The sequence below is a fragment of the Bufo bufo genome, chromosome 8, assembly GCF_905171765.1.
Source record: "Bufo bufo chromosome 8, aBufBuf1.1, whole genome shotgun sequence".
Taxonomy (NCBI): domain Eukaryota; kingdom Metazoa; phylum Chordata; class Amphibia; order Anura; family Bufonidae; genus Bufo; species Bufo bufo.
In genome coordinates, this window is record NC_053396.1 from 202,748,038 (window position 1) to 202,775,682 (window position 27,645).

Genomic DNA, 27,645 nt, shown 5'->3' on the forward strand with positions numbered 1-27,645 from the left:
CTCATTCACGGCCATCGGGTTCTCTCCTCCCGTTACCCATTCCTTCCCGTCCTTGGACGCATCTGTCCATGGACTTCATTACGGACCTGCCTCATTCCTCGGGGAAGACTGTGATTCTGGTGGTAGTGGACAGTTTTAGCAAAATGGCACATTTCATTCCCTTTCCTGGGTTACCCAATGCTAAGACGCTGGCGCAAGCGTTTGTTGATCATATTGTTAAATTGCATGGCATTCCTTCAGACATCGTTTCTGATAGGGGCACGCAATTTGTTTCCAGATTCTGGAAGGCCTTCTGTTCTCGCTTGGGGGTTCGGTTGTCGTTCTCTTCTACTTTTCACCCGCAGTCGAATGGTCAGACCGAACTCGTCAATCAGAATCTGGAGACATATCTGCGCTGTTTTGTGGCGGAGAATCAGGAGGATTGGTATTCTTTTTTGTCCCTTGCTGAGTTTGCTTTAAATAACCGTCGCCAGGAGTCCTCTGATAAGTCTCAATTATTTGGTGCATATGGGTTTCATCCGCAGTTTGGGACATTCTCTGGAGAGGGGTCTTCTGGTTTACCTGATGAGGAGAGATTTTCCTCGTCTTTGTCATTTATTTGGCAAAAGATTCAGGGTAATCTGAAGAGGATGAGTGAAAGATATAAGCGTGTGGCGGATAAGAGATGCGTGCCTGGTCCGGACCTGAATGTGGGTGATCTGGTGTGGTTGTCTACAAAGAATATCAAACTGAAGGTTCCCTCCTGGAAGTTGGGTCCTAAGTTTATTCGGCCTTACAAGATCTTGTCCGTCATCAATCCCGTTGCCTTCCGTCTTGATCTTCCTCAGACTTGGAAGATCCATAATGTTTTTCATAGGTCCCTATTAAAACCTTATGTCCAACCCACTGTACCCTCCTCTTTGCCTCCTCCTCCGATTTTTGTTGATGGTAATCTTGAATTCCAGGTCTCTAGGATTGTGGATTCTCCCGTTATCCGGGGTTCTCTCCAATACCTTGTTCATTGAGAGGGTTATGGTCCTGAGGAGAGGATGAGTGTCCCAGTGGTGGACATTAAGGCCACTCGTTTCATCAAGGCTTTCCATAGGTCTCATCCTGAGAAGGTGGGTTCTGAGTGTCCGGAGTCCACCCGTAGAGGGAGGGGTACTGTCACCGCCACTTCTGTGAGAAGGTCTAACAGACGTCCTTTTCTACCTCTTGCATGATGTTCTTTGCTTTGGTTTCACTTTGTCATCTCATTTCCTTCCCCCAGGTGTCACCTATTTAGACTAATCCTCTTTCCTTTATATTTCCTCCCATACTGCCTCACTTTGCGGTTTATACTACTTCCTGGATTGAAGTGTTCACTGCTGGAGACTTCTGTTCCTGCTTGTTCAGATAAGTCCTTTCATGTATTGTGTTTCCTTGCTGGCTTGATTCTAGGTGACCCTGACTCCCTCCATATTAAGTGCAGGGAGCCGGTGGTCGTGTCCCCTCACTATTATAGGGTTTTCAGGTGTCACACAGTATTAGGTATGCGGGCATGCAATCGTCTACCATACAGACCCTTGCATGTGCATAGCAGTCAGGGAGAGCTCTTAGGGTTTTATAGGGCTCACCTATAAGCTCCTTAGTTTGGGATCAAGTCAGTCGCTCGTTTATTTATATGTTCCAGCTATCTGCTAACTTCATCCGTGACAATAGTGTTATGACAAGAATATTCGCTGTTGTGAGTAAATAGTCTTGTCATAACACTATGCAACTAATAGAGGGCGCTGTTCATGAGAGATCCTGCTCATTTGCATGTCTTTCCCATATGCCCATGTTTATACAAATGAGTTATTACATGACAACACTGTGTAGAAAAGTTATAAAATATTATGTTAGGACAATCAGAAAACTTTTTGTCGCCCTAATGATATTGACCTAGGTGCGCAGGTCCACCCAAGCCATCCAACAGATGCTAAATTACTTTGAGGTTTACTGGTTCTCAGTCAGATGAGAGGTGGTTTGGAATATTTCATAGGTCACAAAGCTGCCATTGTAAGGTATGGTGGCTGTTATCTGTCTTATGGATAATAGGATGGCTTGTACATACCTGGCTTTTGGCATATAGCCTTTGTGTGGTTGTCTATTATATGTAGTACATAATAGGAGTCTGAGATGCATCCAGCTATTCTCTTAATTCTGTTGCCAAACAATTTTGATGGGGTTTCTATCAATTTATTACCTTTTTTTTTGAACCAGACATAGGGTTCTCCCATTGACTTCCATTGTATTCGAGCACCCGAATTATTCGGCCGAGCACTCGGAACTGCCGATCATAGCGATGCTCGAGCCGAACAGCAGTTTGGCCGAGCATGCTCGCATATCACTAGTTAAATGGTTACTCAGTCATTGGTGTGGACCCAATGCAATTCCACATTTCTCCTGAACTGGCCACTGTAGTATAGTTCCTCTGGTGACAAAAACAGATTGTCATGGATTTTAGTTAGCTGACCTGGGTCTATCTGCTAATTACCAGTAGTTGCTCATTTAGGGAACGGGCTGAGACAAACATAACCTTGATAATGCATCCATGATGGATGTTTTTAGTTGAAGTGTTACTCAAGTCATGCTCTAGGACTAGGGATAAGCGAACTTTTGTTTTCAAGCTTGGCGTACAAGGTTCGGGTTATCTAAGAATTTTGTTATGGATTCCGGTACCACAGAATATCTTATGGTCCGTGGTAGCAGAATCCGTAACGGAATTCTTAGATATCCCAAACCTTGTACGACGAACTTGAAAACACAAGTTCGCTTAACACTATCATGATTAACCTTGTAGTTGGTAATGCAGGGTTCGTTTTCTTCCTGATAGAGGAGGGCTATTTTGAAGCTTATAATAATCTATTATTAGGAATACAGAGTTTTGTGAGATCACAGAGAAGAAGAACCTTTTGAATATTCATGTTTTTAAATTCTGGTGGTTACTATAAAAATCATACGATCATGGAAGGAATCACTTAGTACATAGCAGGGATGAGCTAATCTTGCAAGATTCAGTTAGTTTCTGATTCGCCGAATTTTAAAAAAAAGTTCAGTTTGGGTCCAAATCTATTTGTTACAAATCAAAGTTGCTCCAATTGCCTGGGAAATTGGTATATAACCCCCTCTAGTCCTCTAAAACACAGATTTTTTTTTTTAATGAAAAGCTCCTAGCTTGTTTTGTTAATTTTTTACACATTTTTTTCATTTTCTCTCGCTCGTCCCCACGGTCTGATACAGTGTCAGGTGTAACTATATCTACTTTTATCGTTGCTGCCGCAAACTGGGGTAATTGCTTGGCCGCAACTGACTGCAATTACATCCTGCCTGGTGGTGACAAAACACTATCGACTGCGTATGCGCTGAGTGCTGTTTTACAAGATTAATCCGAATCGAACCAGAAAAGATTTGGGTTTGATTCAGTGGTTAAAAAATCGGATATTCGGAACAAAGCTCAGAATCTAAAGATAGATTGGCTCATCTCTAGTACATAGGTTTGGAAAGACTTATTAAAAATACTAAATCAAGGGGCATTTTCAATAGCATGTTAATTCCATAAGCAGTGAAAAGGTTCCTTCTGATGACATAGCTTCTACCAACTCTTTGCTACAACTGTCACATTAGATCAAGTTTTATCTTTAATATAAACTATAAAAGTTAATTCTTCGACAACTTTACTCGTTTCAGTCACAACAAAAAGGATAGCTGGGTTAACCATGATTTCTACCACATCAACAGTTGGTAAGTACAGTATGTCCATGTTCTGCGCAAAGTTTGTATAAGATCTTCAAGGTAATGAGATGTTCTCCATACGTAAAACTGAAGTTAGACTTCATGTCTTTGTGATGTCCATGGGATGAATATAAACTAATATGCGTTTATTTGCAAAAACAAGAGGTTATAACATTGTTACTGACAGGCCTCAAAACAGTTCTTCTGTGTCACCAGATGGCTAATGCCAAGCATAAGGGATTTCGTAATATTAACCTTAAAATGCCCCTCACTGGAGTGTGGGCTTTGTGTAAAGAATAATTACATCCCCAGAGTATTATCCAGTGGAACCCAATCAAGGTTTGCAAATTTAATTTTTGTAGTGAAGTTCATGGTGCATGATAATACAGATACATGTCAGGACAGGCAGAGTTAGGAATCAGTCTAGGTCAAATAAAAAAGTGAACAACAAACAATTAAAGAGAACCTTTCAGCGGGAACAACTCAACTCTTGTCGACAGGACATTTTTTTCGTTCTGCATAACGGAAACCAGACAGATCCGTTATGCTTGACCATAGACTTCTATTGTGACAAATCAAAATGGAATGCCTCTTAAATGCTTCCATTTTCCATTCCATCTGAGCATTCCATTATTCCATTATATTCCGTTATAAACGGAACCTATAACGGAATGCCATATTGCAGGTGCGAACCCACCCTAACTTGAGGCATCTCATCTGACCCAGTAATTTTGTGCCTGCACCTAAGGGTCCTTTATTGGTGCATACACAGTTTATCTGCCTCTTCTTCCCTAGCAGCACAGATGATTATGGCGTATGCGCTAATAGTGTACACTAGCTAGCCCCCACCTCATTAATGCTCCATAGATATAACAACATATTAAAGGGGTCGCTCGGGTTCAGCTCTGACATCACTGGATCTCCAGAAAAAGTCAATTTCATGCTCGGATGCTTTGCCTTGCCATGCACTGAATTGCGCAGGGCAAGGCAAAGCATCCAAGCATGAAATGTTCCGATGCTCATCAAAGGGGCTGAGTGGAGAAAGAAGGGGATATGTCCAGGTTCAGCTCTGAACCCAGACAACTCCATTAAGAAAATGTTTATTTTTTTCCAAAAACGTGCAATGGAATATCATAAGACAAGTATCAATTTCACTCAACAGGGTCAACCCTACTAGGAATTATGTCTGGTTTAATTGAGTTGATCCTGTTGATAGATACTCTCCAAATAATTTGAATTTATCACATACAAGCTAAGCACTGACCCAGGCGTGTCCCTTTAAAATTTAGCAGTAGAGATAAGCAAATCAGTTCATAATGAATTGGGTTTATTGTAAACTATCAACAAGAGGACCTTGAAGCTTTTCCTGTTCGCTTCAGATGAATCCAATAAAACACGGTGCTGTGCCATTTTACTGCTCATGTTGCCGGGAAAAAGTACGAGGCAGGAAGAAGAATGATGCACAGCAGGTATGGAGGTGCCCTAGCAGAATACAAATGTCATTCTGTGTTGGTCTGTGAATGAGGGTGGATGGGTCTATGCAGTGTCTGCCAGAGAATGATCTTAGGGACAGTGTACAGTCACAGTAAAGCTTCTATTCTAGGGCGAGAGACAGTGAAAGGAAAGGCTAGAAAGAGGAAGAATTGTGGAAAAGGCTAGGGAAAGGCAGAGAAATCTTTCCGCCAGTGAGTGAGAAATGAGAAGCTGAGGCTGGGTGTGCTAGGCAGTGCCTTCTGCTGCAGTTGCTGACATATAATACAGCTGCAGCTTCTACAGGCAGGTACGTGCAAGAACATTTCTTTTTTCCCCAATTTGACCAGAAATACAACAGTTTTTTCCAAACCTGAAGTTTCTCTGGGCTTATTGACAGCTTTTCCCAAGTACAGTTAGCATTATGCTGCAGTGCTGACTGCTGAGCACCTTATATATTTTATTCAGCACAATATCCATTCGTGTTAAACGATTTGCATTGTAGTACAAGCCTTTTATTGCAGTAAAACCAGCTGCTGCTGCTGCTGAGCGGCAGTTTTTTTTTCTTGACAGCATCACATTTGCATTGTTTTAAACATGTTTCTGCGTAGCAAAAGCTATGACGCCTTTTTTCTACCAGTGAAATTGAACGTAAATTACACAATACACAGAAATCAAACTGCCATCCCTACACAGTTCAAATATTGGTGTGGGGGGAATAAGCTAAATACAACTGTACAATGCATGTTTTACAATGCAGAGGGCACCATTTTAAATCTCAGTGAAAACAACTGAAATAGTAGTCCGAAATCTGAGACAAGGTATTGGGCAGACAGTCCAAGTGTTGGTGTGGTTTGCAAAAATAGCAATACAAGTGTACAAAGCATATTTTACAATGCAGAGGGTAGAGTTCTAAATCTCTAAGTTAAAACACCAGAAATAGCGGTCCAAAATCTGTTACAGAATATCTCCAGTGTGTGTGTGTGTGGAGAGGGGGGGAAGGGTAATCTCATAGTAGGTTGACAACCTGTGTTTTATAGTAGAGAAAGCTTTTTTCTGAATCTGTGTATTTGAAAATACACAAAACATTAGGCCCAAATCTGTTAGTGGCGCTGATACTGTATTATTTCCAAAGTCAGTTGTCAGTAGCAGTATCTTTACTGTTTTTGTAGAAAGTGAAGGAGATTTTATTGTTCCAGAAAACAGACTTGCAAACCATTACATTCTTTGTATGACTGTTTACATTAGGCCAAATGTCAGGAATATGGAAGGGTTCCAAATGAAAACCCAGGGCCAGGCCTTGCCTCTCAGAGACAGAATGTGGGTAGTAGCAGCACTAGCTATCTGGCCAAAAGTAGTATTAGTAGTAGTAGGCCACAGTTCTCCCTGGCTTCGGAAAGACACAACATTATCATTGAGGAGGAAGAGAATGAGTCCCAGCAGGATGATGTGGAGGTGACTTCTCAGTCTGGTACCGTGCCTTGGAGCCAGGGGTCACAGCATTTCTCCTGCTTCTCCTCCTTGCAGTCAAAGAAATGCCTTTCAGTGATGTCCTCTCTGTCTTCCTGACCCCTACCAAGTGGAATGTCTTCTTTTTTCCTAAGAAAAGGCAAGAAAACCCCACTACACCCTACAGTAGGTAGTCAAGAGAATCTCACTGCTGAAGACTTGTGTGAGAGCAGTGTTTGGACTGCCCTGAAGAGGAGGTTCAGGAGGAGGCGAGGAACCCTATGCATAGCTGTGGTGGTTGTGGTAATATTGGCACCCATTACCACATTATTGTGATTGTGGGGCAGTGGCAGTCATAGAAAATACAGAAGATGGAATCGGGAGGGATGCCAAGGAGCCCATCATGATATATCACAGTCATGATTGCGTATTGGACAGGACCTGGAAGCCAGATTGGGATGCTGAGGAGGTGGAGGTAACATGAGAGGAGAAGGGTGATGATAGTGGAGCAAAGGTGACTTACTACCAGAACTTCCCAAAGAACTGCCAGAGACAGATCTGCTTCGGGACCTGGTGATGCTGCTTACATTGTGAGTGCATTGAGACCAAAACCTACCAGAACTAAGTCAACCTTGGCTGCATGTAGCTCTGCACGAGTATCTGATATCTGTTAGTTTTTCTCCATGCTGCTTGAAGACAGAAGCGTTGCCCTGTACAAGCTCTGCAAGAGTAAAATACTCCTCCTTCAGACCAGAAATCAGGTTTCTGTGAAATTACAACTCCTGGCAGTCTGACAAGTTGGAGAATTTGATGTCGAGTTTAATTACTACCTCCTTTCTGAGTTCTTATTAAGAAATAAAGAAAATGTTATGCTCATTAAGGAATCTGTCAAAGTAATCTTTCTAGTTATGTTAGAAGACAAAGTCTGTGGACTTAGTAATCTTGGATCTTCACCACATTCCAAAATTAAAACCTGCCAAACAAAATTCAGCCCCAAACAAAGAATCTTATCGCTAGAAAAATTTGACACAGGCTGATGAAGGGCATGCTTTTTGCCCGAAACGTTGCCTCAGTTCTAAAAAGGACCACTATGTCCGGCTAATAAAAAGCATTTAATCAAATACTGGAGTGCTGTCTAAATTGTTAAATACTTACAAGTTCCAAGAGGTGGAGCAAGGAACGCACTAAGACGTGCACCCAAAACCTGTCAGCTTAAGATAGCGTGCCGTGATCACTACGTGATTCCTATAGAACATAGCTTAAGCACATGGTAATTCATTCCAATGGAATTTTGCTTAGAAGATGGCATTACACATTTACAGTAACCTAGAGCAGGGCAAAAGGGGTTCAGACACCCTGTAGAGCTGCAGCCAAATAATTCTGTAAATCACAATTATAATGTCTATGTATTAATATTTTTGATCGCCCTGGATTATGAAGTTTACATTAACACTACAACCATGCTGTACTGTTTGATAAAAAGCTGTGAAAATTATTCTTAAAATCATCATGGCTTAAAGTAATGTAGTAGTATAGTGTCTTATAAATTGTCTTAATAATTTGACTTAAAAAATGATTAAATAATTTTAAAGTTATAGGAGTTGTCCGGCCATATAAATTGATGGCCGATCGTCAGGGTAGGTCATCAATATCCATTCAGTGGGGGTCTGACACCCGGCAACCATGCCGATCAGCTGTTACACTTTGCGTTGTCTCCTGTTGAGTGATGGTATAGTGTAATTACAAGTGCTTGCTCCATTCACTTGAATAATGCGAGTACTCATCATAACACTGCACTTCTGAGACAAAATGCAGTGTAATGAAGAGGAAGCATCATTTGCATCAGATCAAGCAGCTGATCGTCAGGGGGGGGGGTGTCATACCTCCACTGATCAGATATTGATGACCTATCCTGATGATAGGTCATCAATATATATAGCTGGACAACCCCTTTAAGTTTAGCTACGCAAATAATCTGTGGACCAGGTCTTAATCTTCAATTGGTGCTTATATTAGAAAAAGTCGGTGGCTTATTACCTGTAGACTTCAATGCTACCAGAGGTACAACTGTATTTACTGGTATAGTACCCACCCCAACAGGGGACAGGTTATAAATCAGCATTTCAATGGCTAAAAAACCAAAACCATTACTGCAGAAAATTTTCTCCACACTAGTCCTGATTTGCCCACAACAAACACACTTTCAACCACTACAGATCCTTCAAGAGATTCTTCAACAAGTGGTACCAAGCAAGGAACCACTATCACAAAGTCCAGTACTGGAATAACCAACAGCATTTATGGTCAGGGCTAGGACAACGTCGGCGTACGCAGAGAAACCTGCCCTGAACAGAGTGGCTGAATTGTGCCGGAAGCCACGGGCGCGGGTACACCAGTGAGGGAAAAAGGGGCATACCTGATGGAAACCTGAGAAAAAGGGTCGGGAGGGAGGGGCGTGAGGCTCGGGCGCCCGGCTGAACGGAGGGGAGGTGACTAAATAGCCAGACGCCCCTCCCACAAATGCAGGCTGGTAACAGCCTTACAATTTATGGTCAGGGCTAGGACAACGTCGGCGTACGCAGAGAAACCTGCCCTGAACAGAGTGGCTGAATTGTGCCGGAAGCCACGGGCGCGGGTACACCAGTGAGGGAAAAAGGGGGCAAAAAACAACAGGTAGGTACAACACTATTATTTACAAATTACAAAGCCAGAGAACGAAAGGCATGGGATATCTCCGTTTGGGGATTGGGTATGTACCTAGTAAAGCAGGAGGATCGCCACCGCCCCATGGACCGGATGACGTGGGCCGGCACCTGATGACGGGAAGCAGCGGAGGCTGCCCCTATACGAAATGAGTGCCCTGAGATTACCTTGGGGTCATAGCCTAAACCCTGGGCGAGAGCACGGATATAAGCGATGAATTGCGAGGTGCTGAGAGGCTTGCCTACATGCGGCAAGAGTGGACTGCCGGGCAATGAACCTTGGATGAGTGCTGTCAGTTGATGCAGCACTTGAACTGGGCACCAATTGTTCAAGGTCGGGTAGAACTTGATTTCAGAGGGAGGACCCGTCTGATTGGTTTTGGTGGAGGGTAGAAGCAGAGTGTAATGGCCCTGGCCCCAGGACAGATGTTGCTTCAGAGGATGGTTTTTCCGATTTGGACCAGCCAGAACCTCTCCGGGCCGGAGGAACCCATAAAAAGCGAGATACATAGCCGCTTTCAGAATCAGGCTAGTGGAGGGCCCAAAAGGATTACCATCCAATGACGAGGAGAGATCCCTGAACAACTGGCCGGATACTGGCTGCCTATGGCTCACGGATCCCTTCCCTTCCTTTTGAATGCCCCGAAGGGTGGCTTTAATAGCTTGGATGGAAAAATAGGACCTGTGATGAGGATTGGCCAGCATAGCGTGATGTTGAAGTCCGGCCAAATAAAGTCTGATGGTACCATACGACAGGGAGAGATGCGAATGACAATAGGCCAGGAAGGCCATGATGTAGAAGATCTCGGAGTGTTGACCCCTCGGATGATTCCTAGAGAATTTATCAAACGCCCTTAGACCAGCCTGATAATTCCTCGCCGTATTACGTGACAAGGATTTGGCGACCAGGCCCTTGGCCTCCTCTAAGAGCGAACCTAAACCAGAGTGAGGGTGCTGAATTGAGGCACCGGCGTGCCTGACCGATCCGCGCCGGGCATTTCCTGAAAGAAAATTGCAAAGTTAGCACGGGAAAGCGCGTCCGCAGCCCTATTCTGCTCGCCTGAGATGTGTACGCAGCGCATGTGAAAATTATGGTGGAGGGATAACCACACTAATTTGCGTAATAACGCCATGATCCTGAGGGACTGGGCTCTGCCCTTGTTGACGATGTCCACCAAGGTCTGGCTATCCGTAACGAACGTCACTGAAGAGTTAGACCAGAGGTGACCCCAGGCCTGAGCAGCCGCCACTATGGGATATAGTTCCAAAAGGGGGGAAGATTTTAGAGCTGCAGAGTCCGAGGCTAATTCCGGCGGCCATCCGGCAGCCAGCCAATGAGATCTGAAGATGGCAGCGAACCCGGAGGAACCGGCGGCGTCGGAGAAAACCATGGGGGAAGAGGAATCCCACTGCGGAACGAACAAGGAAATGCCATTCCAGTTAGCGAGAAAACTGCTCCACATGTCGAGATCTGCAATGGCCTGGCTGTCCAAATGGACGACAGAATCTTGATCCGGGGCCGAGGGCAGGAGACATAGCAACCTGGAAAGGAAGGCCCTACCTTGAGGCATAATTCTGGTGGCGAAATTAAGCATCCCCAGCAAGGATTGGAGCTCCGCCCTGGTCAGCGAGTGAGACTGGACTGCCCGGGAGATGGCTGAGCGAATCCTGAGCAAATTCTCGCTGGGGAGGCTAGCTTCCATTCTAACGGTATCAAGAATAATGCCCGGGAAGGTGACTGTAGTGGCCGGACCCTCAGTCTTGGCCGTGGCCACGGGAACCTGGAGTCGGGAAAAAATGTCCAGAAGTGAATGGGGAATGGAAGGGACCTGACTGGGCCTTTCAATGAGGAGAAAATCGTCCAGGTAGTGAACGACCATGGATAAGCCACCGTGATGGCTGAGAATCCAGTGCAAGGCTTTAGCAAGCTGTTCAAAAAGCCAGGGGCTGCTCTTGGAGCCAAAAGTAAGCCGGTTGGCAAAATAAAATTTACCTGCCCACTGGATGCCGTAGTACTTCCAAAGCTGCGGGTGTATTGGAAGCAGCTTAAAGGCATCGGCAATATCTACCTTGGCCAACCAAGCCCCGACGCCTGCTTGAAGAATGTACTGGATGGCCTCGTCAACTGAGGAATATTGCATGGAATATTCCTCAGATGGAATGAGTGAATTAAGACTGGGGATGGAGGACATATGAGGCGCGGAGAGATCATAAATGAGACGTTTTTTATTTGAAGATGACTTCGTGACCAGACCGATAGGGTTGATGCGCCACGACCGGAATGGGATCTGAAGGAAAGGACCAATGACGAACCCTTTGTCGACCTCTGCCTGAATGAGAGTGGACACCGCCTCCGGGTCACTGGAGGCGGATAGCAGATTGGGGCCCAACCAGCAGCCCTGAGGGGGCGTGATAATGTCGGTGTGAAACCCGTCTCTGCACCCATCCAATAAGAAGGCGACAAAGGAACGATCAGGGTGGTCCTGCAGGAGTGCAGCCAGTAACTCCAAGTTGAGGTCGGCTAGTCAGGAGTCCCTGGCTGACTTCCTGGGACAGGAAGAACGAGGGTGGGCCCGAAAACAAAGGGAGCAGATGTGCAGTGCCCGGCACGCATTGAAAGCACAGCCCTTAGCATTAAAATTATTGCACACCTGGCTACTGCCAAGGTACACAATGGGCCTACCCAGTTTATCTAATGATGAGGAAGACCTGGAGGACCCGGACGGACCTGGAGTGGGCGCTGACTGAGGATCTTGCACCGGATTAGGGCACCATTCCGTGGAATGAAAGATGGACTGGCAGATGGCACACAGGGGAGCCTTCAGACCTGCGAAGTGCCGGCAGAATAACTCCATGTCCAAGTCTGCCCAGTTGGACATGAACTGAAATTGATTCAGGGCTGCGGTGGCTTTGGCAGAAAACGAACGATGATAATCGTAAAATGCCGAGCCGCCGTACTTGTGCCCCAAATCCGCAATCCGGTACAAGTAAGTATCTAATTCCTCCCTACGATTGGGATGGGCGGAGCATATTACATCCCTGTAGAGACTGAAGGCCAGGACAAACTCGGAAACCGACAGCTTCCTATTTAACCGAGCATCCTTGGCCTTCAACACCACGGAAACCTCTCCGCAATTAATCACCCGGTTTTCGGAGATATCCTGGGAGGCAATCAAAATGGATGCTAAATTAACGTCCTTGCCTGCCAAGATATCCTTCTTAATATGCTCCGGAACGAAGTGGGAAGGAGCAATTTGGGGGGTGGCAGAAGGCCTACCTGCAACGTCCGGAGGAATGGCAGAAATGACTGCCGAACCTGGAGATTGCGGTGAGGCTGCTGGCCTGGATTCTAAAACCGCGACCCTGTTCTGAATGTCCGTGACTGAGCTAACGAGTCCGGTGATGGATGACTGGATCTGGGCTAGAGCCAGCCGGATGGAGTCGCTATTGGACTGCTCGGCTGTCGGACCCGGAGTGGTCATCAGGAGCCGGTATAATTCGGCCTTGCGGGCCGTCGCGGGATGCCGAATCCCCCTGCGATTGAGTTCGGCGATTAACTTCGGCACGGTCCAACTCCTCAGAGATGTGTTGCTAAAATGCCCCGAGACGGATGATCCTGGCATGGAGAGGTTGTCCTCCATATCGGACATGTGAGACATGACGACCTGGGAAAAAGGGAACTTATGTCTACCGGAAAACGAAAAAGAAGCACAGACGGAAGCGGTGGTAGCGGCCGAAAGAAGGTGAGAGACTGAATCGTGTGAAAGTGACCAACGAAAAACCTACCTGACGGGAATGTGAACGGTTTAGAAAGATGATTTCCAAAAACCCCAATCGATTAAGTGGAAACTAATAAAAAGAACGGACTTGAGTATCAAACTGAAAGTTAACCCTACCCCAGTGACCGTCTCTGAGCCGACTTACCTGGAATTGCCTCGAGATTCCTAGATGAAACGAAGGAGAGGAAGGAAAAATAACAACTGCTCAATATAAAGGAAGGAACAATCGACATCAGCATAGATGTAAAAACCTAAGAAAATGCAGACAAAACCTGGGCGATCCAGGAACATTGACAACCTGGGCGATCCAGGAACACTGACAACCTGGGCGATCCAGGAACATTGACAACCTGGGCGATCCAGGAACACTGACAACCTGGGCGATCCAGGAACACTGACAACCTGGGCGATCCAGGAACACTGACAACCTGGGCGATCCAGGAACACTGACAACCTGGGCGATCCAGGAACATTGACAACCTGGGCGATCCAGGAACACTGACAACCTGGGTGATCCAGGAATGTGACCACCTGGGCGAACCAGACAATTGACAAACCGGGCGAAACCAGTGACGTGACACCCTGGGAAGACCGCAAGGCACGGGAAGACCCCGGATGATCCACCGGACCCCAAAAAGTGGAAGGATCTGGAGACGGAAGCAACGTGACGTAGCAGAACCGTAGAATTGGACAGTAATGTATCACCAACTTCACGGCGCAAATTCTGGCAATGTGATGCAGAGGCAGCGACGAGGATGGACTGACTGTAGGGAAGCGTTCCCCCCTGATAAATGGCATTTATGAAAATTCCCCCTTTTTTTTTTTTTTGTGTGTGCCCTGCCTAATAGAGGGCATATGGTTGAAAACTGCGTCTCCCCCCCCCCCCCCCCCCCCCCCAAAATGAAAACGCTGCCTGCATCACATAGCCAGAAAAAGCCCAGATTACTTGTGCTTAGGAGAGTGCATGGGTGGTGAAAAGAGGGAACAAAACTGACAGCCCAAAGAGAAAACTACTTGGTACCCCCAGTAGCGCGGCACGTGACCGGCAAGATAGTGACCCAGGACGCCGGGTGCCGGCGCTGCAGCCGGAATCGGAACTAGGCAGGGGGAGAGCGGCACCTAACCAGTACCACCAGGGGGCGCGAGCCCCGACGTGAGGCTCAGCTGGTGCGACGCGAACTGCACCTCGATTACCTGGAGAGGAGGGCGATGGAGAGGATGATTCGGACGCCGGCGGTGCCTGTATGCTGGAACCGGAAGGAGGTCACGAAACAGAGAGGAAGGAGCGCGATACCACGGAATGCGTGAGGCTCGGGCGCCCGGCTGAACGGAGGGGAGGTGACTAAATAGCCAGACGCCCCTCCCACAAATGGAGGCTGGTAACAGCCTTACAATTAGTGCAAAATCCAAATTTTCACAGACCGCTCCAAAATCTACTACAATGGCCAATACTGAATCAACTTTCAAGGAAATTGCATTTACGTCTACTGTAGGTATCATAACAGAAATCTCCACTATAACTGTAGGATCTACCAACATAGCAACTGGTGAATGGTGAACCACCGAAAGCATTAATACTATCAACAGCAGTACTGTTAGCATACCAAGGACCACTAAAGATCCTACTGTTATGGGGGCAAGTCCCACATCTGACAACACGCAAATGACCAACACAAGGGATATCAAAAACTCTACTACTACACAGTCTACTGTTGGATCCACAACAACAGCAATGAGCACAGAATTAATCAACAGTAAATCTACCACAAAAGTATCTACTGCAGAAAACAATGTTACAGGAACTACTACACTAAATACAGGAAAATATGTCCCTTCATCAAATACCAGTGATACCATTTCTGGAAACAGTGTAGTCTCAGCTAGTAGTGGGACCAGTATAGAGTTCACAACCACAATGCAAAATACAGGCAATACTGCAACAATGACCCACCCTACCACAATGATGCTGTTCACTACTAGCATGAAAAGTACAGCATCTATTATCATTACCAGAGCAACCAATCCTGGAATAAGTTTAGCTACAGTCTCAGCAACATTGAAAACTACAGTATGTCTACCTCCACAGGACCTTTACCAACCAGTGTTTTAAACAGTAGTACAAAGGTGACCAGCTCAAAGACAGATACACAACCCAGTTTCCTAAAGTCATCTACAGTAGTGTTGGGCGCGAATATTCGAATCGCGAATATCAGCACTTCGAGAATTTGCGAATATTTAGAATATAGTGATATATATTCGTAATTTCAAATATTCTAGATTTTTTTTGAGCAGTAACCTCCCTTCTTGCTTGTGGGCCAATAAGAAGGCTGCAATGTCTTTGTCTGAGCTTAGCCACATCCCTAGCAACCAATAGGAAAGTTGACTACCCCTTACTATATAAGAACCTTCCCAGCAGCCCTTGTATGCAGTATTTTGCAGATCTGAGAGAGAAAGCTGTGTAATTGCTGTGCTCTCTGCTTTCCTGTGTCATTACATTAGATAGTTAGTTAGTTAGTTAGTTACCTTATATATATAATACAGATAGTTAGTGGGAGATAGTCAGTGTAGGTTAGATAATGACATAGTCTAGCTGGTTCTGCTGTCCATACATACATAGTGCTGTGATGTCACAAGTTCACAACAATACTTAGTGCACCAATCACTAATAAGTAGTCAGACCTGTTAAAATGTGAAGTTGCACGTATTGCGCCAAAATATTTGCATCATTAGTGCCGATTTCGCAATTGCAAATATATTGGAGCACTCTATCTGCATATAAAGCTATTGTAATGTTCTGCCGTGCCAACCATTTTCTCCAGTCTCAGGAAACTTCTAGCAGCTTGAAAAATGTAGCTAAAATATAGTGGCCCACGCCTGTATTGCGCGCGCATTACGCTCATATTACATTGCCGATTTTCGCAATCAAGACCATATTCACAAATATTCGAATTTGCGAATATATGACGAATATTCTACCAAATATTCGTGAAATATCGCAAATTTGAATATTGCCCCTGCCGCTCATCACTAATCTACAAACTCAGTTCTTACAAACAGCACTTTAGGGAGTACTACTATGTAAAGCAGTAGATTTACTACGCCTACAGGGATTTCTACCACAGGGACACAAATGAAATCTACTGCTGTCATAACAAGTAGTCGAACCAATACAAGTTCATCAGCTAGACCAGTCTTTACCACTACAGTAGATTAAACAAAACCAACAACACACAATACAGCTCACACACAAAATGGAGGCATGCCCTCTACCATTCAGAGCAATAGTGCTCTTAACTAGTGTTGATCGAGCACCATAGTGCTTGGGGGCTCAGGCCGAACATATCGGGATGCTCGGGTGCTCGGTAGGAAGTCAATGGGAGAACCCGAACATTGAACCGGGTACCCCCTGCTCTGAAGAGGGGAGGGTGCCTGGTTCAAAGGAAAAGGTCAGAAATTGATGGAAACACCAACGAAATGGTTCGGGAACAGCATGAAGAGAATGTCTGGATGCATCTTGGACTCCCAGGTCACTGCTGGGAACGATGTTGTCCGAGTAGTACACCACTTTTACAGACTGACAATAATACGCACAAAACCAAAGATAAAATCGCTTTTAGAGAAAAAATTGTTAGAAAACATTCTTTCCTATATATTTACTTGTATATAAAGTGCAAGTGCTGCCAAAAATTACAAGGAAGAGGCACTCTGATACAACCTGTATATCACATAAAGGAGGGTCTCATTCACATTGTGGTACAATTGTTCAGGTAGTGGGACTCCTACACTCATAAAGCCTATGCACTAAGTGAAAGGGCTGCCAAAAATTACAAGGAACCGGCAATCCAATACACCCTTTGTTACACATAAAGGAGGGAATCATGCTGCTGGTGACCCTCAAAAACATTTGGAGCAAGGGCCTGCTGATCTGACCATCTAAAACATTATGGGCGAGGGCCTGCTGCCGCTTTGTTGACTCTAGATAACCTGGGCCCGATCACACGTCCCCGTGAAGGCGATGATCCATTTGGATGTCTGCCCTATCAACTTTGGCTGTTATTTTCAGTGCCAACCACGTTGACCACGGGTAACGGGGAATAAGGGTTTGATTCCGGAGAGGGAGCCTGAGAAACAGCTACACTACCACTTCCAAGCAAGGCAGCATACGCGCACATTACCTATTAGGTATAATTAGGTGAGGGCCTGCTGGTGAGCTGACCCTGTAAAAGATTGTAGGTGAGGGCTTGCAGATGAGCTGACCTTCTAAAACATTAAATGCGAGGGCCTGCAGGTGAGCTGACCCTGTAAAAGATTGTAGGTGAGGGCCTGCTGGTATGCTGACCCCCCAAAAAATTATATTCGAGCGCCAGCAGGTGATCTGACCCTCTAAAAAATTATATGCGAGGGCCTGCTGCTGAGCTGACCCTCTAAAACATTATGGTTGAGGGCCTGCTGCTGAGCTGACCATTTAAAAAATTATGGGAGAGTGCCTGCTGCTTAGCTGACCATTGAAAAAATTTACAGTGTTCAAAGCACGCCGGTTCGCCTGAATACTTTAGCTGGGAATAATCGAATAGGACTCAGATTCTATTTTGTTGGTTTTCGGAACTGGGGCCATGATTAAGAGGGACGGCGGGGGGCATCCGTATTGCTCCGCTAGAGGTGAAATTCTTTGACCGGCGCAAGACGAACCAAAGCAAAAGCATTTGCCAAGAATGTTTTCATTAATCAAAACAAAAGTCGGAGGTTTGAAGACTATCAGATACCGTCGTAGTTCGGACCATAAACGATGACGACCATCGATCCGGCGGCGTTATTCCCATGACCCGCCGAGCAGGAGTGGAGCCTGTGGCTTTATTTGACTCAATACAGTAAACCTCACGCAGGAGTGGAGCCTGTGGCACCACCAGGAGTGGAGCCTGTGGCTTTATTTGACTAAATACAGTAAACCTCAAGCAGCCTGGACACGGAAAGGATTGTCAGATTGATAGCTCTTTCTCAATTCTGTGGGTGGTGGTGCATGGACGTTCTTAGTTGGTGGAGCGATTTGTCTGGTTAATTCTGATAACGAACAAGACTCCTTCGTGATAACTACCGGTAGTTATGCGATCCCCGGCGGTGAGGATTGTGTTGACCAGACTCTTGCATAGTGGGACTGGACTTGTAGGTGAGGGCCTGCTGGTTAGCTGACCCTGTAAAACATTGTAGTTGAGGGCCTGCTGGTGAGCTGACCCTCTAAAAAATTATATGTGTGTCACGACTGCTATCCCAGCAGCAGTCGTGTCGCACCAGATGGAGGGGAAGGAGGACCCTTATCTACGGATGGGAATAGAATGGCCACCCCTGACTAACCCTAAGCTGGCACCTGTCTGCCCTGATACCCTAGACGGGGTGTGAACCCGTGCGGCGAGCTGGATGCCTAAACCCTCAGTCACAAGCCTAGAGTGGGGAAAGGCCGATGGGAGCACTAGTCACCATCACTCATGTCTAGGAGAACAGCAGGGGAAGACAGCAACAAACAAACTATAGCAGAGATAGACTTATCCAGTCACGAGCAGAGAAGGCGATCCCAATCACGACAGTCCACGCCGGACAAGAGCTCCACAGCAACACCATCAAACGATCTCCTTCAATGGTCAGAATAGAACTGGAAGTAAGGACTATATCTGGCAATGACTGCAAGTGAAACTGAAACTAATATAGTAGCTGGGAGTGGCAGACAGGACTCACCTGAGAAGGATGCCTACAAACTCCCAGTCAGGACAAAAAGGTTCACAAGGCAAAACCCAGATGACATACCCTGAACCACGGAGCAAACTCACAAGCTATCGGGAGTAGCAAGTCGCTGCGACCTTCTCCTCCCAGACCTGTCTGGATCAGTCACAGTCATGACAGTACCCCCCCTTTCTACAAGGGGCCCCTGGACCCTCAAGACCAGGCCTCTCCGGATGGGAGCTATGAAAAGCCCGAATGAGTCTGTCCGCTTTTATCTCTGATGCTGGAACCCACATTCTCTCTTCGGAACCATAACCTTTCCAGTGCACCAGGTACTGAAGAGAGCGGCGAACATATCGTGAATCAACAATCTTTTCTACCTGAAACTCAAGACTGCCATCAACAACCACCGGTGGAGGCGGTAGTGGCAATGGTTCAGGAGGTTCTACATATCTCTTAAGCAGAGATCTGTGGAAGACATTATGGATCCTTAGAGTCTGAGGTAGCTCCAGACGAAAAGCCACCGGGTTAATGATCTTAATTACCCTATAAGGACCAATAAATCTCGGACCTAATTTCCACGAGGGAACCTTCAACTTGATATTTCTGGTAGACAACCACACCAAGTCATTCACCCCAAGGTCCGGACCTTCAGAGCGCTTCCTATCAGCCGCACGTTTGTATCTACCACCAATTCTCTTCAAACTTTCTTGCACACTCTGCCACACTGAAGAAAGTGAAGACGCAAATCGTTCCTCCTCGGGAATCCCAGACGGCCCCCCATCACTAAACGTACAAAACTGAGGATGGAAACCATACGCACCAAAAAATGGTGACTTATCGGTGGATTTTTGACGACGATTATTAATGGCAAACTCGGCTAACGGTAAATAAGATGACCATTCCTCCTGATTTTCGGAAACAAAGCATCTCAAATATGTCTCTAGGTTTTGATTGGTACATTCAGTCTGACCGTTGGACTGTGGATGGAAAGATGAAGAAAATGACAGATGAACCCCTAAACGAGAACAAAAAGCTTTCCAAAATTTAGAAACGAATTGGGTACCACGATCCGAAACAATATCGGAAGGGACCCCGTGAAGCTTCACGATGTGGTCAATAAAAACCTGAGCCAGTGTGTTAGCATTAGGCAATGCGGCAAGAGCAATAAAGTGCACCATTTTACTGAATCTGTCAACAACTACAAGAATAACAGTCTTCCCCGCTGATACTGGTAGATCCGTAATGAAATCCATTGACAGGTGCGTCCAAGGCCTGTTGGGGATGGCCAGAGGTAAAAGGACCCTTATCTACGGATGGGAATAGAATGGCCACCCCTGACTAACCCTAAGCTGGCACCTGTCTGCCCTGATACCCTAGACGGGGTGTGAACCCGTGCGGCCAGCTGGATGCCTAAACCCTTAGTCACCCTAACAAGCCTAGAGTGGGGAAAGGCCGATGGGAGCACTAGTCACCATCACTCATGTCTAGGAGAACAGCAGGGGAAAACAGCAACAAACAAACTATAGCAGAGATAGACTTATCCAGTCACGAGCAGAGAAGGCGATCCCAATCACTACAGTCCACGGCGGACAAGAGCTCCACAGCAACACCATCAAACGATCTCCTTCAATGGTCAGAATAGAACTGGAAGTAAGGACTATATCTGGCAATGACTGCAAGTGAAACTGAAACTAATATAGTAGCTGGGAGTGGCAGACAGGACTCACCTGAGAAGGATGCCTACAAACTCCCAGTCAGGACAAAAAGGTTCACAAGGCAAAACCCAGATGACATACCCTGAACCACGGAGCAAACTCACAAGCTATCGCGAGTAGCAAGTCGCTGCGACCTTCTCCTCCCAGACCTGTCTGGATCAGTCACAGTCGTGACAATGTGAGGGCCTGATTGTGAGCTGACACTGTAAAACATTATATGCGAGGGCCTGCTGGTGAGCTGACCCTGTAAAACATTGTAGGTGAAGGCCTGCTGGTGAACTGACCCTCTCAAAAATTATATGCGAGGGCCTGCTGGTGAGATGACCCTGTAAAACATTATATGCAAAGGGCATATATACGAGGGCGTTATATGTGATGAATAAGCATGTTGATATGATAAAAGAGGAGGAGGATGAGAAAAGAAACATTCAGCCATATACTCTTGTTTGTGGTGGAAGGGGTGCATGGGAATACAGTGTATTCAGTACATTATAAACAACACATTTAAAGTGCCTTTATGTTCATCAGCTTTCCTCTGGTGGAGTCGAGAAGTCATGGTCAATCCAGGTCTTGTTAATTTCTATAAGAGTCAACCTGTCAGCATTTTCAGTTGACAGGCGGATACGCTTATCTGTTATAATGACACCAGCAGCACTAAATACCCACTCAGACAAAACACTGGCAGCAGGGCAGGCCAGCACCTCCAAGGCGTAGAGCGCCAGTTCGTGCCACGTGTCCAGCTTGGACACACAGTAGTCGTAAGGCACTGAGGGATCATTGAGGATGCTGACACAGTCTGCTATGTACTCCTTCACCATCTTCCAAAAATTTTCCCTCCTTATGACACTAAGCCGCGCATCAGGGTGAGGGTGCTGACGGGGTGTCATGAAACTGTCCCAGGCTTTGGAGAGTGTTTCCCTGCCTCTGTTGGAACTGCTGTGTGTTCCCCTTGTCTCCTCTCCTTGGTTAGCCAAGGAAGTACGGAATCTGCCGCCAGCGTTGTCAGCTGGAAATTTTTGGAGCAATTTTTCAACAAGCATCTTCTGGTATTGCACCGTTTTGCTCATCCCCTCCACCAGAGGAATGAGAGATGAGAAATTCTCTTTGTAGGGGGTTCGAGCTTCCATTGATCCATTTATAGTAGGTATAATACCACTTGAATTTAGAATGATCCCCATTTCTCATCTTTACTGCTTATATGTGTGTGCAGCCATTATTTTTTTATTAATTATGTTTGCTTTATGGATATGCACCTATGACTATGAATAAGAATATGCCATTCAAAATTTTCTTGTAATATTGATTTGAGGGTAGCGCCTCTTTTAGACTGAGCACACGCCCATCTGCCTGGGGCTTCTGAGCAAAGTACAAATGTAGCTGGTTCCTTCACTACCCTGATAATGTGGACTTGGATAAGTCCAAGAGAGGCGGTATATTAGTGATAGGGACCCGTCTGCAGCAGCCACCTTGACGCTTGGTAGATGGGCCCAACATAAGTTTGATCAAAATGTGCGCTAAGAGCTTCCATTGATCCATTTATAGTAGGTATAATACCACTTGAATTTAGAATGATCCCCATTTCTCAGATTTACTGCTTATATGTGTGTTCAGCCATTATTTTTTTTATTAATTATGTTTGCTTTACGGATATGCACCTATGACTATGAATAAGAATATGCCAGTCTAAATTTTCTTGTAATGTCTAAAATGTGTATAACGCGCGGGCTGCTGGAAAGGAAGCCTAACATGAAGTCAGCCATGTTTGCCAGAGTACCAACAGGCAAGACTTCGCTGTCATCATCAGGAGGATCACTCTCAATCTCCTCATCCTCTTCCTTCTCTTCTGCCCACCCATGCTGTACAGATGGAAATAAACTTCCATGGGTACTACCCTCTGTAGCGGAGGCAACCGTCTCCTGCTCCTCTTCCTCTTCATCGTTCAATTCGCGCTGAGAAGAGGAACTTAGGGTGGTATGGCTATCACCCTGTGTAATGTCTTCCCCCATTTCCACCTCTTCCATATGCAAAGTGTCATCCTTAATTGTGAGCAGCGAGCGTTTGAGTAGACACAGAAGTGGGATGGTTACGCTGATAATAGCGTTATCGCCGCTCACCATCTGTAATGATTCCTCAAAGTATCTTAAAACCTCAAAGAGGTCAGACATCCATGCCCACTCTTTGCTTGTGAATAGCAGAAGCTTACTGGAAAGGCGACGACCATATTGCAGCTTGTATTCCACTACTGCGCACTGCTGCTCACAAAGCTTGGCCAACATGTGGAACGTCGAGTTCCAGCGCGTGCTCACGTTGCAATTTCAAGCGCTGCTACAGCGTTCACAGATCGGCTGAAGCTGTCGATGACTTGCGTAAATGTGCACACACGCGGCGCACCTTCACCAGTAGCTCAGGCAAATTGGGGTAGATTTTGAGAAACCGCTGAACCACTAAGTTTAAGACGTGGGCTAGGTATGGGATGTGTGTGAGCTTGCCGAGCTCCAAAGCCGCCACCAAGTTAGGGCCATTATCAGACACAACCATGCCTGGTTGTAGGTTGAGTGGCGAGAGACACAGCTCAGTCTGTTCTCTTATCCCCTTCCACAGCTCTGCGGCGGTGTGCTGTTTGTCCCCTAAGCATATCAGCTTCAGCACGGCCTGTTGCTGCTTCCCCACTGCAGGGCTACACTACTTCCAGATACCAACTGATGGCTGACTGGTGCTGCACACAGATAATTTAGAGGTGGAAGTGGAGGAGGAGGCGGAGGAGGAGAAGTGGGGGTTGGAGCCACTAACGTAGGTACTGGCGGAAACCCTGATCGACGTAGGGCCCGCAGTCCTTGGCGTCGGTAGTACCTGTGCCATCCCAGGGTACGACTCGCTCCTGGCCTCCACAACATTCACCCAGTGGGCCATCAGGGAAATGTAGCGTCCCTGGCCAAATGCACTTGTCCATGTGTCCGTGGTTAAGTAAACCTTCCCAGTAACTGCGTTGGTCAGGGCACACGTGATGTTACGGGACACATGTTGGTGTAAGGCGGGCACAGCACACCTTGAAAAATAGTGGCGGCTTGGGACTGCGTAACACGGGACGGCCGCCAGCATTAGGCTGTGGAAGGCCTCAGTGTCCACAAGCCTAAATGGCAACATTTCCAGGGCCAGTAATTTGGAAGGGTGAGCATTAAGTGCTATGGCCTGTGGGTGGGTGGCTGGGTATTTGCATTTGCGTTCAAAGGCCTGGGGTAAGGATGTAGTCGCTGATGATGCTTGCGAAGGTCCAGGTGCAGGGTGGGAGGCATCCGGGCCTGCGCCTTGGACAGGGGATTGGCCAGAATGTAACATAGGGGAAAAGGAGGCAGTAGGTGTGACCTGGAGACACAGACTGTGGACCCAGACATTCGGCCCACCTATTACGGTGCTTTGATGCCATGTGGCGGATCATGCTGGAGGTGGTAAGGTTGCTAGTGTTCACGCCCCTGCTCATTTTTGTATGGCATAGGTTGCAAATTACAATTCTTTTGTCGGACGCACTTTCTTCAAAAAAGCGCCAGACTGTGGAACACCTACCCATTGGCAAGGGAGATTTCCGCCACAGTGTGCTCCGGGGAACCATTGCGGGCCTGTTTGGTGTGGCCCGCCTTCTCCATTTTGCCACCCCACTGCCTCTTCCAGCCTGTTGCGGTGCTGCAGATCCCTCCCCCTCTGTACTGCTGTCCTCGCTCGGCTTGCAACCTTCCCAGGTTGGGTCATTCTCGCTTCAATTTACAGATTTTGTGAGAGCAATTCTAAATGTTCCCAATTTTTATTGACCTATAGTACTAATATATGTTTCTTCTACATAGCACCTGGGCGTCCCATTGTACCATGGTATGGATACCTTCTCATCGCTTTAGGGGCTTCACTTGTCGTGCCTTTCCTCCTGGGTACATTCTTCATGGTAAGTCTTTTATTGAAGTGTACCTCCATTTATAACCACGTTTTTTTGTTGTTGTTTATTTCGTAAATGAATAGCACAGGTGACTATAGCATTTGTTATAATATATCTTATAAAAGAATTGGGCATTCTCCTTGGCTTCTCAGGCTACTTTCCTCCTTTTTCCCTTCCCTCAGGCTCTTTATCCTTACTAGAAAAGTCTATGGAGAAAGGAGGAGGCTGCTACCAGCTAGAAAGTGATTTACTACCTCACTCTGAACAGTGTAGAGCCTTATCCTAGTAGATACGGTATATTAGAGGCAAAAAGCAGCAGAGCTAAGAAACTTCAGTCTGTGTCTCTGTAAAGAGCAAAATAGCCTGATAAATGCTGATAGAAAGCTGTTTTCTTTAATAAGATATATTACAAAGTTTCTTATAGTCACATGCACTATTCATTTATGGAAAGTTGTTTTATGTATGCTTTAAATCTTAAAACTGGCTTGGATTAAAATATGTAACAATAATATTCTAGAAGTTTTTTCAGAATAATTTTTTTACTAGTTTAATCTCAGATGAGATACTATGTGGGAGATTTATCGTGGGGACAATTGTTGAAGTCAGTTTAACTTGAGTCTCTGTTTGTGCCAAATGTATCAAACTGATTGTGACAGATTTATCAGAGCCTGATAGTGTATGCCAGGCTATGATAACTAAGTGCATACACCTCGTCATAAATTAAGCACCGCATTTAGCAGTTTGTGCACCTGATCTGAAATCTATGCCAGTCCCTTACTGGGGTGATTTAATTGTTGTTCTATCTAAAAAAAACTGGAGTAGAAGATGATAAATGTGCCCCGGCCCCACCCTTTTCCTACCCACACCACACACCCCTCTCGATTAAGTGGTAAGGCCTACAGAGAAATGGCATTTACGGAAACATTTTTTCACAAGTGCCTTTGAATAAGTCACAAACGTGCATTTTGCAAAATTTTTACACCACAAAAGTTGAATTTGTTAAATAGAGTACTCACTATAAATAGTAAATATATACTCACCTAGCTAACCAAGCCTACCTTCTTACCTGCTTTTCAAAAGTGTCATAAAATCTAAAAGTTGTAAATTTTTGCACCAAAAAATAGTGTCCTCATTAGCGATGATCTGCCTGTGTAAAGGCATCACCGATTACCAAATGAATGAGAGAAATGCTTGTTCAATGGGTAACAGAATCGTTTGTGTGGTCACCTAAATCATCCACACTGTGGACGAGATGGTTGCATGTAAATGCAGCTTTCTCCTCCACTAATGAGCAGGCTTCCCGACAATTGCTTGATACATCTGACCACGTAAACAGGCTAGAACACCCCAGCTCATGAATACTCCTTCGCTGGCATTTTCATGTGCTGGCCTTGTCATGGGGGTCCGCACTATCTCCACCAATATTTTGATGTCAATAAGGATTGTCTTAAAGGATGGGCTACGTTTTACACAGAAATAGTCCTTGAGTAAGTTCCTTGAAATATCCTGATGATGACATTCTCCATTCATTTGACAGATATTTAAGTGTATAAAATGCCACGGTTCCGCCAACTTCCTAAAAGCATGCAACCCCTATGCATCATCCAGTGGTAAATGGAGAAGTAACCAGCCAACAACAGTTGAAACAACACAAGACGGAGCAACCACAGAAGCCTCATAGCCTCATAATTAACATTCTATCTGCTGGTCTGAACTGAAGTAAATAATCTTAAGGGGATTTTCCAGGATCACAGTAGCTTCATAGTACCTCAGTGTCCCCACCGATCAGCTCAGCAGCAGTACCAGGCAGGTCCCAATACATGTGTTTCTGCCATAATGTGCGCTTACAGGGCCACAATACTCCACTTTGCTGGTCAGTGAGGTTTTCGGGGATCAGACCTCAGCCAATCACATATTCATGACTTATTTTAAGCATAGGCCATCAATGTATATTTCCGGAGAACCCCCTTCATAAGAATATTCAAGTTTATGTCTTCTGACAAGCATCCTGAAATGAAAGTCAGTGTTAGTTTTCCATTCATTAATAGTTTGGTAGTCTGGAAAATAATACTTGAAAATTTAAAGGACATCTATCAGCAGCATACAGCCTATTAAAAGGCACGTTGCCTGGTAGGGTTGATCCCGCCAATTAAGATGATTGCTGTCTTGTGAAATCAGGCATTCCTGAAAGAAAAATGCAAATGAGAGATTCAGTGCACTGAGGAGCGTGCCCAACATTGAAAGCTAAGGAGCTGGAGTGCACTGAGGACCTAGGCCCCACCCATTGGTGTTCTGAAGTCTTTAATATCACAAAGAATAAAAGCCTACGTTTCTTGGGAAGTGTGCAACTGATTTTCACAAGACAAATATCGCTTAAATCAGCCCTACCAAGCAGTATGCTTAGCTAATCCTGCTGTTGGGTGCTCTTTGATGGTTAAAGTAAAAATTTGTATTTGTAATAAATCTATATTTAAAGAGGTTCTCTTGATATTAAGAAAATCAAAATACTTACAGTAAATATTACTTTGTTATAAATATATTGCCAAATACCTTTCATTAGTTATTATGGATTATTTTGTCTGGGGAGCAAACATTAGGGGAAATAAAATGTCTGCTGTCCTATTAGTACACACATAACCTGTCCTAATCACACGGCAGGACAAGTTACTTCACAACACTGAACTAAAGAGCTGCCTCATTCTCCTCTCTGCTCTGCTTGTCAGGAATTATGATCCTGAATACAGATGATAAGATCTTCAGCTGAATCTCTGTAGGAAAGGAGTTCATGAGGAGACATGAAGTACAGAGAGGATGGACAGGACAGACTGTGGTAATGTGGGGCTGTGGTAATGGACACTGCATACAAGTGCTGCTGCTCATTATCCACATTGCCACCTTCTCTCTGTACTTCATATCTCCTCATGAACTCCATTCCTACAGAGATTCAGCTGAAGATATTATCAGCTGTATTCAGGATCATAATTAGAGATGTGCAAATTTCTCAAAAATTTGATTCGGTCGGTTTGACGAATTTTCCAAAAAGCTATTTCCTATCTGCAGAGAGCCTTTAGAATTATAATTAAACACTGTGCCTTGCAGTAACATGCATAGGGAGTCTGCTATGGTAGGGAAACAATACTGTGAATCAGTATGACACG

General features: G+C 45.5%; 1 protein-coding gene across 1 annotated transcript in view; it reads left to right on the forward strand.

Annotated features, from left to right (window-relative positions):
- LOC120978185 (uncharacterized protein PB18E9.04c-like) overlaps positions 1–26,168 on the forward strand; it is a 42,579-nt gene extending 16,411 nt beyond the window's left edge. Inside the window, exons 10-12 of the mRNA XM_040406407.1 lie at positions 3,691–3,744; positions 24,402–24,496; positions 26,025–26,168. Of these exons, the coding sequence (XP_040262341.1) occupies positions 3,691–3,744; positions 24,402–24,496; positions 26,025–26,168 (293 nt within the window). The remainder of the gene's footprint in view (positions 1–3,690; positions 3,745–24,401; positions 24,497–26,024) is intronic.
- Positions 26,169–27,645: the final 1,477 nt, after the last annotated feature.